The 18,780-nt window shown below is 31.1% G+C and overlaps 3 protein-coding genes across 5 annotated transcripts; all 3 read left to right on the forward strand.

Moving 5' to 3' along the window:
- The first annotated feature begins 7,653 nt into the window (after positions 1-7,653).
- LOC105786886 (protein STRICTOSIDINE SYNTHASE-LIKE 11) lies at positions 7,654-9,024 on the forward strand. Its single transcript, XM_012613362.2, has 3 exons — positions 7,654-7,921; positions 8,002-8,271; positions 8,348-9,024. Exons 1-3 carry the CDS (start codon positions 7,689-7,691, stop codon positions 8,820-8,822), a joined length of 978 nt encoding a protein of 325 aa, XP_012468816.1. The 5' UTR covers positions 7,654-7,688; the 3' UTR covers positions 8,823-9,024.
- Positions 9,025-11,864: 2,840 nt separating this feature from the next.
- On the forward strand, positions 11,865-12,527 carry LOC105770448 (probable E3 ubiquitin-protein ligase HIP1). The gene has a single exon (XM_012591655.2). It carries the CDS (start codon positions 11,865-11,867, stop codon positions 12,525-12,527), a length of 663 nt encoding a protein of 220 aa, XP_012447109.1.
- Positions 12,528-13,533: 1,006 nt separating this feature from the next.
- LOC105786878 (plant cysteine oxidase 3) lies at positions 13,534-16,971 on the forward strand. Of its 3 annotated transcripts, none has more exons than XM_052633279.1 (6): positions 13,534-13,822; positions 15,326-15,453; positions 15,535-15,588; positions 15,832-15,994; positions 16,219-16,419; positions 16,514-16,971. In XM_052633279.1, the coding sequence occupies exons 1-6, from the start codon at positions 13,648-13,650 to the stop codon at positions 16,633-16,635; spliced, it is 843 nt and encodes a 280-aa protein (XP_052489239.1). In that variant the 5' UTR covers positions 13,534-13,647; the 3' UTR covers positions 16,636-16,971. The 3 variants fall into 3 exon arrangements, with proteins under 3 accessions (XP_052489239.1, XP_012468807.1, XP_012468811.1); XM_012613353.2 differs by having other exon boundaries at positions 15,541-15,588; XM_012613357.2 differs by lacking the exon at positions 15,535-15,588 and having other exon boundaries at positions 13,536-13,822.
- The last annotated feature ends 1,809 nt before the right edge of the window (positions 16,972-18,780 follow it).

Genomic DNA, 18,780 nt, shown 5'->3' on the forward strand with positions numbered 1-18,780 from the left:
ATAAGTTGGAAGTCTACACTACAGTCTACAGTTGCGTTACCACAGAAGCCGAATACATGGCTGTAACAGAGGCTGTAAAGAAAGCTATTTGGTTACAAGGTATGGTTAAAACCTTGGGATTGGTTCAGGAGCATATTAACGTGTATTGTGATAGTCAAAGGGCTATTCATTTAGCAAAGAATCAAGTCTATCATGCACGTACAAAGCATATCGACGTACGATTCCATTTTGTGCGGGAAATTATTGATGAGGGGAAAATTCGTCTTCAGAAGATTAAGACTGCAGATAATCCCGCAGATATGATGACCAAGGTGGTACCAACAATCAAGTTCGGACATTGTTTGAACTTGATCAATATTCTGCAAGTTTAACAGTTGAAGAAGGCACTATCAAGTATTGTTGTCGAAGGCAAGGCAGAAAGAATTGTGTGAAGATAAGATTATCCTAATCAAATCTTCAAGGTGGAAATTATTGGCAACCTACTATCTTTGACTTTTCAAAGATGGATGGTGTCAGAAATTTGGCACCGAAAATCTAAGCATTTAAGGCATAGATTTTTGGGTTGAAATTTGGCTTAGGATAATTGCAATTTTGGTGCCTATTTGTATAGGGACTTTGCAAGTTAATCCTTGAGCTTCAACTATAAATAGGCCTATCTATTTCTCATTTTCTACATCCCACAAATGCCATTCTTTACTTAAGGCATTATTCTCTTTCCTTATTTGTAAAATTTCACTTGTATTTTGGAGTGAAATATATTTGGTAGTGCCCGAGGACGTAGGCAAAATTTGCTGAACCTCGTTAAAATTCTTGTGTTCTTTATTATTTATTTTGCATATTTTGTGAGTGTGATTGTAGTGATTTATTGTGCTATTAAATTACGATAGAGGGATATTCTGGCTAGGAAAGACCTGGTACTTAAGCGATCCTCGTGATCCACCTCTCTTTCCTGGGAATTGAACTTAGTGTGATTTTTTAGTACAATAATTTTACTCTTTTACATGCTTCCGCGCAACAGCATTGATGGTCATGTTCAATATGTGGCGTACAATGGCTTGCCTGTCATCTGTTACGAGTGTGGCTGCTATGGGCACACTAAGTAGAGTTATCCGGAACAACAAGGGAATGGGAAAATGGTGGACTCGACGAAGACAACGATGGTGCTGACTATTGATATTGTGATGATTACAACTGCGGGTGCTGTGAAGGATCTAGTTTCTCTATACGGACCTTGGAAGCAAGCTCCAACCCATAGACGAAGACCAAATATTTCGAGGAAGTCTACTATGAAATGAAAACAAGGTCAACTGTTAGTTGAGGGAGTAAGACAATCATGCTTCCAAATCTTTGAAGATAATGGTGATTAGAATAAAGTTAGTTTTGATAAGGAAATTGAAAATACTCAAACGAAAAATAAAGCAATTTTGAAATGGAAAGAGTCAAGGCGAGAGATTTTAAAGGGATCAAATTTTGAGAGGGTTGGTGAAGGATTCATGTGGAGGGAAAATTAGTGGTGGGTCAATCACGAAGGCTAATGGAAAAGAGCCACAATCTACCCTTGAGAAAGACCGGTCCAAATTGGTGGGGGTAGGAGAAAGTAAGAGAAATAGGCCTCAGATCCCACCTGGTTTCAATCCGATCATTATTAGTGCTACTACCTTATCAGAATCGAGTCACACAGCTGTGATAATTGAGGACGACAACACCTTGAAGAAGAAGCAGTAGAGTGGCCCATGTGATTTTGCTTTTACTCTTGATCCCAACTCCCTAATTTTACTTTAATGTGTTACATAATAATATTACTGTGTACAAACCCAATAATGCCCGGGCCTAAACCTAATTACAGGCCCAAAATAATGACAGCCCAACAAGCCCAAAACAAACAAAAAAAAATAGAAACCCTAAGCAGAAAAATTTCCAGCAGCCGCAAGGATCGGAGCAAGCCTCCCCCACGTGCGCCGCTCCTCTCCGCGCCTTGCGCTCCTCACCTGCAACAACAAACTGGAACAAAGCAAAATCGGGCAACAAAATAGGAACAAAACAACCGAAAAGATTCGTCTTTGATTTTTTCTATTTTTTTTCATTTCGGCTATTTAAAGCCGTGAAATATCGATGATTAGTGGGGGGAAATTTCAGTGTAACAGAGACAGAAATAGAGAGAAAATACAGATATCAAAGTTATTTTACAAAGGTTTTTTTCTTTTCGTTTTTCATAGTATTTTTATTATTATTTACATGTGTTTTATTTTCTTTTATGTTCGTTTTATTTCGTATAAAATAACAAAGAAAAAAGAAAAAGAAAAACTTACCTTCCGCCGGAGTTGCCGAATCATCGCCGTCTCCGCCGTGATCGGAGCTCTGGCATGAAGATGAATGAACGGCGGCGTCAAAATAGGGAGAAGAGAAACCCTAGCAGAGCATATGTGAAAAAAAAACATGAAACAAAATGATCAGAATTGTTTATTTTTTTGTTAATTTTAAATGCAGGTGAAACGGCGCCGTTTAGGGGGGGTGGATCCGCGCGTTGACCAGACCCGCAAAGGGGATCCGCGCGTCTCCACCCTGAATGGGGAAATTGCGCACCTAGCCCTTCCTCTTTTGCTACGTGTTTCAATCATGTTTTTTTTCTTTTTAAATTCAGCCCAAATATTTTTCTCGCGTGACGATTTAATCCATGTCACTGCACAGTGCTTCAGCGACTTGGGAAAATTTCTTTTTAAGTCCCCCACTCATGGCGCGCGTATCAATTTGGTCCTTCAGGGTGTTTTCTATTTTTAAATTTGGCCTTTTAACTTCGTTTAGCTCTCAGTTTAATCCTTAATGGTGCTTTTTAAGGTTTTTTTTTGTAGTTTATTTTTTTAGTTTTTGTTATTATTATTATTATTATTATTATTATTATTGTTACTATTATCATTACTATATATATATACATATGCATATTTTTATAATAATGTATACATACATTTAAAAAAAACTTTTATAAACACATGCACCTTACATATATTTATATTTTTTATTATTTTATTTGCATAACTTTTTATACTCTTATATACATATATAGATATAGATATACACATATGCCATTCAAAATGATTGTAAATAGATTTTCCGTTTTTTATACATACATATACATATTTTCGTAATTTCTTAATACATTATATTTTTATTTTTGTCTTATAAGTACATGTACATATTTTTCCATAATTTTTGTATACATATTATATATATGTGTGTATTGGCATTTTGGTATGCACATATACATTTCTATTATTTTATCTTGCTTACACAATCTTCACCTACATATATATATATATATATATACATTTTTAGAAAATATTATAAGTTTTGTTTTATATATTTCATTCGTTTTATGTATACTTATACCCGTTTTAATATATGCACATACATGTTTTCAAAATTTATTTATATATTATACTTATATTTTGACATGCATATATACATATAATTTAAATTGAGGTATTTGTTTCACATTGTACACTAACTGTTTAACATACCCTTTAGAAAATATATTTTGGTTTTGGCAATACATCAAAGTTATTTTCTCGATTCAAAGGTTTTTTTTCAAAATAAAAGCAATATTCGAAGTTTGGGATTTTTGAGGAAAATTGAGCCCTAACGAATTGGGTTCTGATTTTCTTTGTTAATCTTAAACAACCGAGAATATTCTTTATTTTAAATACAGGAGCACCAAAAAAATCATTTTTGGGAACTTAATTTGTTGTGCCCTAACGTATTGGGTGTGACATGTTACTTTCTCAAAATGGAGATTTTCGCATAAAATAAAAGTGATATTCAAAGTTTGGGGATTATGAGGAATTGTACCCTAACGTATTGGGACTCGATTTCTTTACATGACTTGAACAATTGGTTATCCTTTTGCAAATTTCATCATTCAAGCTTATTTTAAAATCTTTTTAACTTTCGACACTAAGACATCAAATAGTCAATTTGGTACCGATTTTTGGGCGTTACGAGGGTGCTAACCCTTCCTCGTGAGTAATTGACTCCCGAACCTGTTTTCTCAAAATTCGCAGACCAAAATCATTTTTAAGGTGAACCGATCACACCTCAATCAAGGATCGGTGGCGACTCCAATTTTTATTTTTTTTTTAAAAGTCGACAACTAGATTTTTGTTTTCAAAAAACGGTTTCGACATACTGATTTATCTTTTTCTAGATTAATTGCTATGTAATAACTTTTACCTTCCAAGTGAAGTTGGTCTCAAATTTCTATAAAATAGTAACATTTACTGATTGATTTACTGTTGAACTTGAAATCAAAATCCAATTTATGTTGTTATTGTCGGTTACCCTTTTTCAATTTGTTACGTCTTACCTTACACGTGATAGGAGCATCTTTTCAATTTGTTACGTCTTAACTTACAATGTGATTGGGGGCATGTTATGGTGAACCATATATCTCTATTCTATTATTAAAAGTTTTCATCGAATTGATCTCACAAATTAATTAGCATTGATTCGGTTAGAAAATTATAAAATAATTTTTCATATTTAAAATAAATTATATTACTTGAGGATATTTTAATCTTTTAATTTTAAAATAAAATATACATATAGGGATTTAAGCTCATACCAATTATATTGGAAAAACTTTAAAATTATCATTCAACAAATGCATTATTTTGATTTATTTTTACATTTTAATTTTATTTTGCGCATTTTATTACCTTCATCAATTATATATCTATACTTACTATTTATAAAACCCTTTACTGAGTTGGTGTTACCCATCAACTGGGTCACACCTTAGTAAGTGAGAGTACTTTAGTAATTTTATTTTAAAAACCAATAAAAATATGCATGTTAGGAGATTTAAAACCATGCCAATTGGATTAGCAAAACCTTCAATACTCAACCAAAGTTTTATTTTGATATATTTCTATATTTTAAGTTTATTATACTCAATTTATTGCCTCCTTTAATTCTATATATTAATACCATTCATTTTATTTGTTATTAATATTAATTAATTTCAGATCACATGTTTCATTATTTATTGTGTTAGTAGCTTGCAATGTTAGTAATTTCACATTGCTAACATATATAAATTATAAAAAATAAATTAAATAGAGAAATCTTTATAACTTAAATAATTGAGTTGGTGCCTAACTCATTGGATAAGTACTGAGTTTATTGATCAAAAGATGGGAACTTGAGCTTAAATTAGGGGTGCAAACAATTTTATTTTTAATTATTATTTTTAATTATGAAATAAAATATTTTTATTTACGCATAAACAAATTTATTTGAATAATTATAACTTTCATTTTAATTTTCTTTCTTGGACGTTAAGCTTGTTTCTTGTACTACCATTTTTCTAATATATTGTATGTTATTTTGAAACACACATTTATGTTCTAAATGTGTGGTTTTCACACGAATACATGTGTGATAGGATTTCTAGTATTAATAATGTTGTTGATTGAGATGGTGTCACAAATTAACTCAATAACAACTTAGGATTGATGGCAATACCATGATAAATCATTTGGGTTAAATTATGCTATTAGTCCCTATACTTCGCAAAAGTTGTGGATTTAGACTCTGTACTTTTATTTGGTCAATTTTAGTCCTAGTCCAAATAGTAGAAATTAAATACGTTTGGTTAAATATTTCAATTACTAGTTCAATATTATGCATACTATTGTAGATTTAGTCCATTTTCTTCAATTGGATTATTTTAAGTCTCTATGTTTTTCGAATTTTGAAAATTCAGTCTTAACATAAATGGTAATCAATAATCCGTTAACTGGATTTAATGTAAATGGAAATAATAAGCTAACATGACATTACACATACGATAATATATTTGGCGCATCAGAGTTTGAAAATAGTAGAACTTCACTTAATGAATTTAACAATTATTGTTTGGTGAAGACGTGGAATTTGAAAATTTGAAAAGTACAATGGCTAAAAATGACCAAATAAAATAGGGATTAAATCCACAACTTTTGCTAAGTATAGGGACTAACAAAAATTTTAACCTAAATAATTGTCTTCATTTAGTAATCCTAATATGATATATTCATGTGTTTAAATTTCGTTTTACTTACAAGTTAATATCGTACATATTTCATATGTTATTTAAACACATATTTGTGTTCTAAATTTGTGGTTTTCAAGCATAGGCGTGTGATAGAATTTCTAGCATATATTAAGCTTTTCATTAAGTTAGCGTAATGAATCAACCAATCAATGAATAAAAGAAAATGAAATGAATTAACTAAGCACTAACTCGGTTATGTAATAATTAAAGTATTTGGTAAATTAAAGGCAAAATAAAACAAATCCATAATTAACATCAAATTTATTCTATTAACAAGATCATGAAAATTTCAAACTTAATAATATTAACATTTAACCTTAAAACCTAAATTGAATACTAAAAAGTTAATATAGCTTTTGATTACCAAAATATATAACTTTTGTCAAATATAAATACTAAATTACACCAAAAATAATACAAGTACCCATTAGAAAAAAGTCACAACTTGTGTATCAAATAATAATTAAGCAAATTATATATAAATGTTTGATTGAAGACTAAAGTAGGAGCAAGACAAGAGTTTTATTCTTACAGGCGCAGCTGATGTTACCGTCATACTTGACCCTCATAGAAATGTTTTTAATGGTCTAAAATTAAATTACAAAATTTTAAGAGGTTAAAGTGTAAATTTATTGTACATTAATTTATATATATATTATTTTTGAAAGAATTTAATAGAAATTTTTATTTTTGGAGAGCCAAATACAATTTCATCATATATTAACTTAGAATTTCATAATTTATAAAAAAAGCATAAACAAAAACTTTTCTATTTTAAGATGACCAAAGCCTTTGCCTACTCTCGACATCGCCTTTGATGAACATGGTGTGATTATATGATACAAACATGATACAACAAACAAACACAACAAGCACGAAAAAAAAAAAAAACTGAATACAATATATAAAAATGTCAAAATCTATATAATTCTAAATACTTGTCATGTCTAATTATAACCAAAGAGTAATAAAAGATTGATTCAAATATCAAATTTCTTAACTAGTCTTTTGTATGTTAGATTAAAGAGTAAGCTAGTCATTTTGTTAAAAATTTCATCAATTTTACCGTTAAAAACTAATCATTGTACGTCAAAATAAGATATATATGGCACGCTCATGTTTAATTGTCTAGTTATTCCGTTAATCACACTAGTCTTTAACAATAGAAATGGATAAAATTTTAACAGAAAGAATAATTTACTTTTTGAGTAAAAAGAATACAAAATTCTTACAGAACTTTTACCCCAAGATGGCTTGTATATTAAACTTGGAATTCAGATATTTTTCAGTTATGGGAAAAGAACACAAAGAGAAAAATATTTACACACATTCCATTAGCTAAGAAAATGGTTTTCCATATTTCAAGGGTTACCTTTTTCAAAACCCCAGAATTACAACTACAACTTCATAAAAAACGCCATATTATTGATGATCCTTGCTTGCTTTCACATTTTTCTCATCCACCCACTGCTCCATTTCATGTTTTAAAACGTTACATCTCACTTTGGTTTGGCCTTTTATACCTTTCCCAATGCTTATAAATTACTAATAATTCAACACAATGAATGTATAAACTTTGGGTTTTTCTTTTATATCTAAGATGGCTTACATTAATACCCTACTCATCATGTTCTTTGTTTTCTGTTTTCCTTCAATGGTTCTTTCCGAATCGTTCCGATCGATTCAATTGCCACCGAATGTCACGGGTCCCGAATCCATTGCCTTTGAGCTGGCAACTGGACGATTTTACGTCGGTGTAACTGATGGTAGAATTTTGCAATATAACGGACCAACTGTTGGATTTGTGGAGTTTGGTTCCACCGGTCGAAATAGGTGATCCTTTTTACACCAAACTGAAGTTTGTGGATTTGTAGTACTTGAATTTTCACTCATTTTTGAATTTTCTAATATAGGACTAAGACGATGTGCGATGGCATTACTGATCCGGATTTGGGTCCGATGTGTGGAAGACCATTCGGTTTAGGGTTCCATTACGCTACGAATCAGTTGTATGTTTGTGATGCATACCTTGGTCTCATGGTGTTAGGGTCCGGAAGAAGACTAGCAACCCCACTTTCGACCGGTGTAGAAGGCGTGCCTTACCGATTTTGCAATGGTTTAGATGTCCACCAATTGTCCGGAAACGTTTTCTTCACCGATTCCACCACTAACTATGATCTAAGGTTCGTTGTTCTTTCACGTTTCGGAAACTTTTGTTTCGTTTATACACATCAGCATTGATTAATTTACATGTTGTAGAAATGCTTCGAAAGGATTGGAATCGAATGATTCGACAGGGAGGTTGTTAATGTATAACCCGAGCAATAATCGAGTTACAGTGTTGCTAAAGAACCTTCCAGGACCAGCAGGGGTAGCAGTTAGCCAAGATGGATTATATGCTCTAGTCTCCAACTACAATGCTAACAATACTATAAGGTTTTGGCTCCGAGGACCCCGAGCCGACACTTACGAGATCATTAACTTCCAGGCAAGGCCAAATAACATCCAGAGAACCCTTGTGGGTGACTTTTGGGAGGCAGCTGCCATGGTAAAACAATCGACGCAAACATTGGTGCCTATAGGGCAGCGGATCAGTGGACTCGGCCTGGTTCTTCAAACCGTAAATTTCGAACGATGGTATGGCAATAAATTGATCAGTGAAGTGCAGGAGTTCCGCGATGCACTATACGTAGCATCGCCAGATGTGGATTTTATAGGCATCTATTCATTTTAAATGACGCGACATCTATTGGGTTTGAGCTTCAAATCTTATCACTTATGATCTCGAAGTTAGATATAAAAGAAAATGTATGTTTTACCTTTATATTATGCTGCAAAATTAGACTGAGTTGGGAAAGATGACATTCCTAATATGTAATAAAGTGTTCATTTGCTTTTCTTACAAGTAACAACTACAACTAGTGATCATGATCTTTTATGAAGGCCTAATTTTAAATTTAACCTTGAAATACTCAAATTTCTCATAAAAACTTTTAATATATTTAGTTAATAAGATCAATAAAAGCAGTGAAAATCTTAATCCAACTTTAAAATCATGGAGATAAACAAGGGAAGAAAAATAACTTATTGTTTATAAATGTTGGGGCTGAAATATCATAAAATTCAATTTCACTATCTTTATAATTTTTAAAAGATTAGATCAAAATTTTATTATTTTTTGGGGCTAAAGTGCAATTTTACTATTACTAATTTAAAATTTTATAAATTATAAAGGGCCTAAATGAAAAAAAATTATTTTAGGGGGCCGGGGCCCTGCCTCCCGTGGCCCCACCACTGGAGGTAAGATTAATTATTGTAATAATGAGATTGAATACTATAGTGATAATATTCAAATCATTGGAATCCAAATGCAATAATAATGGCGAGGTGCGAACAAAAAATGACTATTAAAAATATTAATTTAAAAATGAGTTTATAAGCCGTTTGATTATTAGCTTGATTGACATCGACATTGTTGCCAGTGTAAGAAAACGTGAGTTTGAGCGTTATAATCCTCCTATTTAAACATTTGGAGGGGTTATGCATATTAAAAATTAAATGATGTAAAATAATTTTATATTAAATAAAAAATAAATTTATATTTATGATATATCAAAATTTATATATTTATTAAATTATTATATAAAATTTTTATAACACTTCTAATGGTTGCGTAACCAACAGACACCCTATCATCTTGGAAACAAGCCAAAATCCCTCTTAAGGTAGATGTAAGCCAATTATGTTTATGTTTATTTTTAATTCAATTATGAAAAGTTACAAAATTGCCATAATTATATTTTTAGTCGCTCAATTACGAAGAGTTACAAAATGATTGTTTAACTATTTAATTTTAACTAACTTAAAAATAGAAATACTAAAGAATTTAATATAGTTGAATAATCGAAAAGACAAAATCAAATAGTTGAATAACTTATAGTTGGACGACTAAAAATGTTGACATTTTATAATATTTATAGCTGGCAACTAAAAGAATCATAATTGAGCTAATATAATTTATCTAAAAGACATTACAGTTGAAAAGATTATATGGAATGGAGGGTTTATTTATTTTGCTATTACTTTTAGCTTCAATAGAAAGTGAGAGCAACAATATTGTGAGAAATAAATTAAGGCTTTTACTATATTACCAGTAGTCTAATAATAGCCTTACAGTACTTTGGCATCTTTGTATTAATTGGTAAACTATCTAAAGTTGGCCAATGCTCTGATAAAAGAATAAATTTGAAAAATAGATATGAACGTTTTCTAAAAGGGTCGAGTCTCGAGTAGAATTGTTTTGTCTGGGCTCGGCTTGAATCAGTCTAAACCTTTTTTCTGTTGCTGTTTTGCTATTATTTTACTATTATATTGCTACTATTTTATTATTATTATTATTTGGATATTTTATAACTATTGTTTTATTGTTAATTTTGTTAATATTTTAGAGACATTTGTTTGTTAAGTTGCAATTACCTTAATGTTATTTAAGTATAAAATTTTTTAATATATTTTCAATTTGTTGAGAAATATTCATTTTAATATTTTTAGTGTATTTGATGTATTATATTTTTTTAATTTTTTTTATATAAAAAAATTAATATGAGCAGGTTGGGTTGGGCTAAGGTTTAACAATTTTAATTTGGGCCGAGCTTGAGCAAAAATTTAGACTCATTTTTTCAAACTAAAACCAAATGTAAAAAATAGACCTAAAATTTTACAATAAGTCAACCTGATTCGATCCATGATCAGGTCTATGTACAATTATATATTTGGTGAAACTAATACATTGATTGCATTTTTTCACAAGGAAGGGGATATCAAAATCAATCAAACCCTTTACTTAAAACATCAAATCAGGCAGACAAATTACTTGGCATTGCCAAGCTTTTATAAGTGAAGTAAAAAGAAATGAAAATGGAAAATACCCAAAGCAGGGCAGAATTTGAAATTTGGTAAAGGTTGAGAAAAATATTAAATTTAAAAAATAGATTTGGACAAAAAAAAAATTAGGCGAGTTCAAAATATGAGTCAGATTTCAACTTAAACGTTTAAGGACAAAGCCCAGCCCGTCTCATTTTTTAATTTTCTAATATACTATTTTATGTTTTTTTATATACTAGATAATTTATGACACAAAAATTAAATTTTTAGTAATATATAACATAAACATTAAACAAATGTAAAATTGACCATATATAAAATTTTAATAAATGAAAAAAATGATTAAATTAAAACAATCTAAATATTTTCTAAAGAAGATTAAAAAATAGAAAATGTGCTAGGCTAAAATTAACTTGAGTTAACCACTTAGAAACATGGGTGGATTAACCGTTGTTATTTATGTTAAGACTAAAATTTCAAAATTCGAAAAATATAAGAACTTAGAATGATCCAATCGAAGAATATGGACTAAATTTACAATTGTATGCGCAATACATGACTGGCAATTTAATTTAACCAAACAGATTTAATTGCTAATGTCTGTGTTAGGACTAATTTTCAAAATTTGAAAAGAATAAGGACTAAAATTGATCAAATTAAAGTATAAGGATTAAATCCCAAACTTTCACAAAGTACAAGGACTAATAACAAAATTGAACCAAATGAAAAACATCCAGAAGAAAGCAGAGTGGATAGAACTTCTTTTAGCAATAGGGTTCCCTAGTCCCTGTTTTACTTGGAGTTACGATATATATATATATAGACCGCTAAACGACTCTCCCATGAAACTACTGGAAAATCCTAAAAGAATAGAAAAAGAAACTAAGCGTTAATGGAGAGGGATTCTGGTTCGTGGTATTCGAACTTTGGAACTTGGTATTATTTCGATATAGGGATGACTGAACTCACTCAACATCAAATCTCACAAGACTACGAGGAATATGTCGATAGTGCCGGACGTTGCGGCCGGTTTCGTTACTGCCATGCTTTGCTCGATAGCCATGACAATCCCGATTCCACTAAACTTTGCCATCTGTTGTGCAAAAGCTTGTTCGAGCAATGCTCGAAATTCACCCCATGGGAGCACGAAATCCACGAAGGATTCAAGGGCTTCCGCGAATCCGAAATCTTCAACTATCTCGAATCTATATGTAGAGATGAACGCAACAAGAACATAAACAAGTTCTTGATCGTTGTGAAATTTGGAGTGTTTACCAGAAGCAATAATGCTCTTGATTATGATGATTATGATTATTACGATATCGATGAGGAGGAACTGGGGTTCGTGCCGGCTAGTGAATCGAGCATCGAAGCGTTGGAGAAAGTTTCGGATTTGAGTCTCCGGTTTCGTTGTGCGATTTGCCTTGAAGAAGAAAAGGAAGAAGTTAAACGGATGCCGTGTAGGCATGTGTTTCATTCCCAATGTATTCAACAATGGCTCGCCAACAGTCATTTGTGTCCATTGTGTCGTCATGCCATGCCTTCTGTTTCCTAAATCTTTGAAATTCAATCCGTCCTTACACATTCATGTTTTTTGTTTTGTTTTTAATTTTTCCAATATTCAACCCAGAACTGAGTAGTTTGATTGTATCAATCTGCAACCCTGTAAATTTCATGCATGTATTTGTTAATTTTAAACTTAGTTTTACACCCAATTTAGTAAAGTAGCTCAATATTTTAAGTAAATTTATACCACATAGCTCAAATAAGAGAATATCCAACCTCAACCCCATGTTACATGATTCCAATTATATCTACTGGAATGTCGAGAAGAGGACGTTCATGAAATCTATAGATGAGAGCGTACGATGATCTATGTTAACTTGTTGTAAGTCTCGTGTGATGTTTGTGGATTGAAGACTATTGAATAAAAAACCTGGATTAATAAAGAGGATAAGTTGATTTATGCTAACTCAAAGCCCTCAAAGCCATCTTCCTTAATTTTAATAATTAATGTTTTTATAATCGAATTGGTGGTGAGGCCTGTTAGACAATTATTAAAATAAAAAATATTAAAAAAAACTCTAATTCAATCGATTTTTTACTTAATTCAACTGATTCATGATTCAACTAATTTAATCTCCTTTTTCGAATCGATATATCAATTAGTTTCCAATCCAACCGATGCAACCAACTGTCAATGTTAAAGTTGTGTTTCAGTAGTTGTGTATGATAGGAGCAAGGGGGAGAGAAAGCTGCCTGAGGTGATGAGTTGTGGTGGCTAGTAGATAGTTGGGGAGAGCTAAGAGACGGATCCCAAAAAGGGTTAGAGAAGATGACACAGTGGTGGGTAAAAAAGAGTAAAAATATAAAGTGTCACCTGCTGTTAGGAGTTAAAGTTTGAGTGACTAAAATAAAAATTTAATGATGATAAAAAAATGAAAATATCTAAAAATTGAGTGGCTAATTGAGTAATTTACCTTGTTTGAAAAGACAATCACTGCAAAGCATGGGAGGTTGAGGATAAAAGGAATGGACTGTCGATTCCCTGAAAAAGTGCTCTAATACTTCGCTACTGTAGACTTCTTCACAATTAGCATTTTGTAATAAATCCAAAAATGAAAAACATTTTTTCCCCATAAATTAAAAAAAAAAACAATGCGACAGATAAGGCCATGGTATTTCTACAGAAGCAATTTTATCCACTCTGTATAATATTCCAAATGACAATGAACACCACTTCCCCTAAAGTTCAGCTTCTTTATGATCTTTGCAAAACCACATTTTCTAATTCTGGTTTGTCTTCTTCTGCTTCTTCCCAATCCATCCAAATCCTCTGCTCTCTTCTGGGTATTTTTCATTATCTACCTTTTCTTTATTTCTATTATGAAAGCTTTGTCAATGCCATGTTTGTCTCAATTCTTCATTTGGGTTTTGCTTGATTTGATGTTTTAGGTAAAGGGTTCGATTGATTAGGGAAATGGAATTGAAAAAAAATTGGAATCTTGTGAATGTTTGAACCGCTGATGGGATTGCTTATATATTTTAGCTCTAAATTGGATTTTTTGAAGCTTTTTTGGAGCTTGAAAATGTGGGTTGTGAATTGATGAAATTATTGCTTGGATTACACATTGGGCGAGGAGAATGACATCGGAATTTGAACCTTGGTCATTGAGGTGTAAACAACCTAGCTTAATTACTGCTCCCTTATGCTGTTAACTTGGATTATGTTATAATGTTTGAAAATGGAGTTGAGTTTCAATTTTTGTATAAATTGTGAGAATGAAATGTACTCAATGTATCGAAATTAATTAAGGTTCAATATGCTTAAACATTTGAAAGGTTATAAAAAATGGATTTTAAGTCCATCTTGCTAAAAGTTTGATGGATATCTTTATATTAAGGGTCAGATTATATTTTATTTTTTATTTAAAAATAGGTAAGTTAATCTTTTATGTTAGATTAAATAGTAAACTGGTCAAAATTCTATCCATTTTACTGATAAAATTGGTTTCTTTACATTAACATGTGTAACCTATAATTGTTTGGTTATTTTGTCAACCAAATTAGTATTTAACAATAACAATGGATGAACTTTTTAATGTAAAAACCAATTTTCTTTTAATTTAATTTAATATATAAAATTAATTTATCAATTTTTTGAGTAAAGAGGTCAAAATGTAGTCTGATGAATCTTAGTATATGGTTTGCATAATACTTTTACTGCCAACTTTAGATGGTTTCTGGTTTATACAAAGATGCCAAAGTGAAGGGCTATTATTGTACTTTCATTGAGCTTGCCTCTGTTGAGCTATGTTTCTCTTATTTTAACCCAAACCAGCAACACAATAACTTACAAATACTTCTATATGTGTGAATTACATGCTATTTTATATGATTAAACTTTTAAAGAACAATCAAGAATTGACCTCAAACGTTCTTATCAGGTTTTTGTACTTATATATTTCGAATATCTGTCATGCTTCGATGTGTCTTTTAAGAAGAGTACTGCCATGTTATACATGTTAGAGAAATGTTTTTTAAGGTTAGCGTTGAGATCAATGTAATTGCAGATTGACAAAGATGAATGGAGGGATGAGTTATGATTGCTCATCGTCTAGTATAATCACCGATTCCATCTTGAATTCCGGTTAAGAATGGAGGATGTGTGTTAATTCTAATTGTATAGCAACTTATTATGGAGTGAATTTTATGTTCATGTCAACATTAGATACTTTTAATCCTTTGCTTCCCTAAAAGCTGCTTCATACAATAGCTGGAAAACGGAAGCACGAAGCATTGTTTTGATTATAAAAATCGAATAGGTTGTGAGCTCGATGTACTGTTTTACAGACACGTTTACCCCTGCTGATGTTGGACTTAAAGAGGAAAATCCTATTGATGATGAAGGGCATGGACGTGTAGCTCGGTGTACTCAACCTATTACATATTTGCACATTCACGAATGTGATGGTTTTACGGTGAGCCTTATCTGATCTACACATATGATTTCGCGCTCATCTCTTTATGTTTTTATATTCTCATTGGGATAAATCTTTTAGGTTCAGTATTTACCATTTCAAGCGTTTTATGCTTCTTTCGATCGTGTCCATAAGGTTCGAGTTCATTTCTTTATCATTGTTAGTTCCCTAGATTGAAAAGCTTTAAATTGTATTTATTTCCCTATACTCCGAGCAACCGAAGGCATCTTTCAGAGGTATTGATCATACTGCATCATCACTACATACTGCTCTTGAGAAGCTGTGAACAGGGTTCATCGGAAATATGGCCAAAAAGATCATCCTCTCAAGGTTCTAGTATCTTATTCCGAGTTGTTTAACAAATGACATTCTATGCAGATGTGTATATTCTGCTTTCCTACTTCTTCAGTTATTCCACTACACGACCATCCCGAGATGACTGTATTCAGCAAAGTTCTTTACGGATCTCTGCATGTGAAGTCTTATGACTGGATTGAACCAACATGTATTAGGGAAAGCACGGAGCCAGGTTGCCCTCAAGGTTTGGTTTTAATCTACTTTTTATACGTAAAAGTTAATCCGATTTGTTGGCAGTGAAAGGCGATTTTAGTTCTGCTGTTTTGTATGAATCTTCCATCAAAACTAGCAATCACTCTTAATGATTCTTGAATTTAAATGGTTGGAGATGTTTCATTGATTCATGTCACCCAGTATGATTCTGTTTCTTTTAGTTTAGAAACTTGTTACAGAATTTCTTTTCGGCAGTAAGGTTAGCAAGGTTGGTGATGGATAAAGTTTTTACCGCACCATGCCGGACCTCTGTGTTGTACCCAAAAAGTGGGGGCAATCTGCATTGTTTCACTGCAGTGTCCCCTTGTGCCGTCCTTGATGTACTTGCTCCGCCTTATAGAGAGGATCTCGGTAGAAAGTGCACTTATTACATCGACTATCCGTTTTCAACCTCGGGTAAGTCGATCCTTTTGTTGTTGTTGCCCTTTTATTGTTCTGCATGGAATTTGGTAAAAGAGAAACGATGACGATGTGTTATGTGATACTGCAGGAAATGGAGCTCAGATAAGCAATGGAAAGGAAGAGGACTATGCATGGCTTGCGGAGACGGAAACGCCGGATGATCTATACATGCAGCCAGGAGTATATGTTGGTCCACCTATTGAGGTTTAGTTCTCGATATGTCTCTTTGGTATTGCTTCGTAGATAATACCATGTTTGCTCGTTCGTTCGACTTGATTTTTGGAGGCTTGAGAATGTTCTTTCATGGCCTCGCTGCATGCGAATTAGAATGGCGATTCTATGAGCTTTATAACTGGCTTTGCGCTTTGAATACATATACCTGAAACGAAAAATGTGGCTAATTTGAAGTTTTTAGTAGATTGTATGATTATTCATCTTCATCTTCTTTAAACAATTAAAATCGTTGTTGTATAACTTTTTCTATCGCATCACTTATACCAATAGGAAGCTCTCATTCCTTTTTTCTTCTATAATTTAGTTTTTTTTTCACGAAACAACTTTGATCGTCTTGAATATATGAACCAAAATCTAAATAGATTTATTCTTCGATCTCCAACATTGATTGTCAAATCAACTTGATCTTTGAATCATCACTTGGGGTTCAATAACTTGATTTAAAAAAAACCTTAACAACTCAGTGACTTGAATAAAAACTTTTTAATAATTTAGTAATCATTTTGTAACTTTTTGAAATTGAATGATCAAAACGTAAATTTACTAATCATTTAGTGATCTTGAATGGAATTTATCCAATTAAAAAAATAAATTGAATTTGATCTTGCATGTGAATCGTAGAGAAAAAATTGTATGAAACTGTGATCCCACATCATCTATATCCCTTCCTTCCCAATAGGATAATGACAAATCAGATTTTTCCTCTTAATTTTCAACTTTATTCTCCTGAAAAAATTCAAATCCAACTGAAAATGCTAAAAATCAGAGGAAAAATCTGATTTGTCATTCCCCTATCCTATTGAAAAGGGATATAGATTACGTAGAACCACAGTTTCATCTAATCCCTTCTCGTGAAGTGAATAAATTTGTATATAATATTTCTTCTTTATCATTGTAGGTCTTTGTTTTAACTAAAATTAAATGCCATAAAATTTTATTAAATAAAAATAGGGATCTTATCTTTTAAGTGGCTAATAATAATGGATACAAAGTTGATGTGTAACAAAGTATAACGCCTAGAGTAAAATTAAATATAAAACTAAAATTATATGAAAAGCAAGAGTTAAATTATTCGATTTAATTTTTATATTTTTATTTTAAGAATTTAAATTTTTAATTTAAAATGTAAGTTCAATTATTAATAGCAGTAAAATTATTCTATTAAAGTCGATCTATTAAAATGTATAACATGGTTATAAAGTGAGTATTTTATTTTATTTCAAAATGTTACACTAGCGAACTTAGCAAAAAATTTGACAATATCAATATTTGGATTTGAATTTTAAAATAAAAACAGAAAAATTGAAATTTAATTGTAGGAAGAATACAACAGTTAGAAAGAGGAAGAAAATACATTTGGTATTTGGTTGAAGATGGTATGTTTTGCGAAAGCAACTTAATTTGGTTTTGGGAGTAATCTCAAAGCTCTTGATTTCAAAATTTTGGTGGGTAGCATTATAGAGTTAATTGCATAACAACTTCTCAAATTATGAACTTTATTTTAAATTGTTTCCTAAACTTCAAAATTATCAATGTTATATTAATCAATTCCTTTTATTATCGAAATCATTACTTTAATAATCAAATGACACTAAAATGTTGAGTGACATAATTTAAAATGAAAATTTCAAAGAAAAATAAAATGTTGCTGTATAACTTTTAAAATTTTAAACTAAAATCGAAAAAGAGAGAATGGACGATAGTTTCGAAAAAAGCTTCCAAAGCCTCGATACCAAAATTTTATAATATAAAATTTTTCTTTAATTTTTTCATTTTAAATTATATCACATAAGATTTGAAGTCTCATTTAATAGTTAAATTAACAATTTTAGTAATGGAAGGAACTTATTTATTGATATAACATCGATAAATTGAGGATGTAATTAGAATGTATTAAAGTTTGAGGATTAATTTAAAATGAGGGTCATAATTTAGGAATGTTTGATGCAATTAACTCTAACATTGTAATATGATTTTAACTTGTTTTAAGTTATAAAAATATATAAAATTAAGAAATAAATAAGCAAAATTAAACAAATTTAATATAAAGAAACACTTCTCTAATTCTCCTCAATTTCAATATTGAACAAGTTGGTTCCTCTAAAAATAACAGAGCAATTT

Source organism: Gossypium raimondii, chromosome 7, assembly GCF_025698545.1.
Source record: "Gossypium raimondii isolate GPD5lz chromosome 7, ASM2569854v1, whole genome shotgun sequence".
NCBI lineage: Eukaryota > Viridiplantae > Streptophyta > Magnoliopsida > Malvales > Malvaceae > Gossypium > Gossypium raimondii.

Bases quoted from the DNA above. Each gene is read 5' to 3' on its own strand.
- LOC105786878 (XM_052633279.1), top strand. From the start codon at position 13,648: ATGGTATTTCTACAGAAGCAATTTTATCCACTCTGTATAATATTCCAA. The intron at 15,995-16,218 runs GTTTGGTTTTAA...TCTTTTCGGCAG, and splicing joins GGAGCCAGGTTGCCCTCAAG to TAAGGTTAGCAAGGTTGGTG. The intron at 16,420-16,513 runs GTAAGTCGATCC...GTGATACTGCAG, and splicing joins CTATCCGTTTTCAACCTCGG to GAAATGGAGCTCAGATAAGC.
- LOC105786886 (XM_012613362.2), top strand. From the start codon at position 7,689: ATGGCTTACATTAATACCCTACTCATCATGTTCTTTGTTTTCTGTTTT. The intron at 7,922-8,001 runs GTGATCCTTTTT...TTTCTAATATAG, and splicing joins GGTTCCACCGGTCGAAATAG to GACTAAGACGATGTGCGATG. The intron at 8,272-8,347 runs GTTCGTTGTTCT...TACATGTTGTAG, and splicing joins ACCACTAACTATGATCTAAG to AAATGCTTCGAAAGGATTGG.
- LOC105770448 (XM_012591655.2), top strand. From the start codon at position 11,865: ATGGAGAGGGATTCTGGTTCGTGGTATTCGAACTTTGGAACTTGGTAT.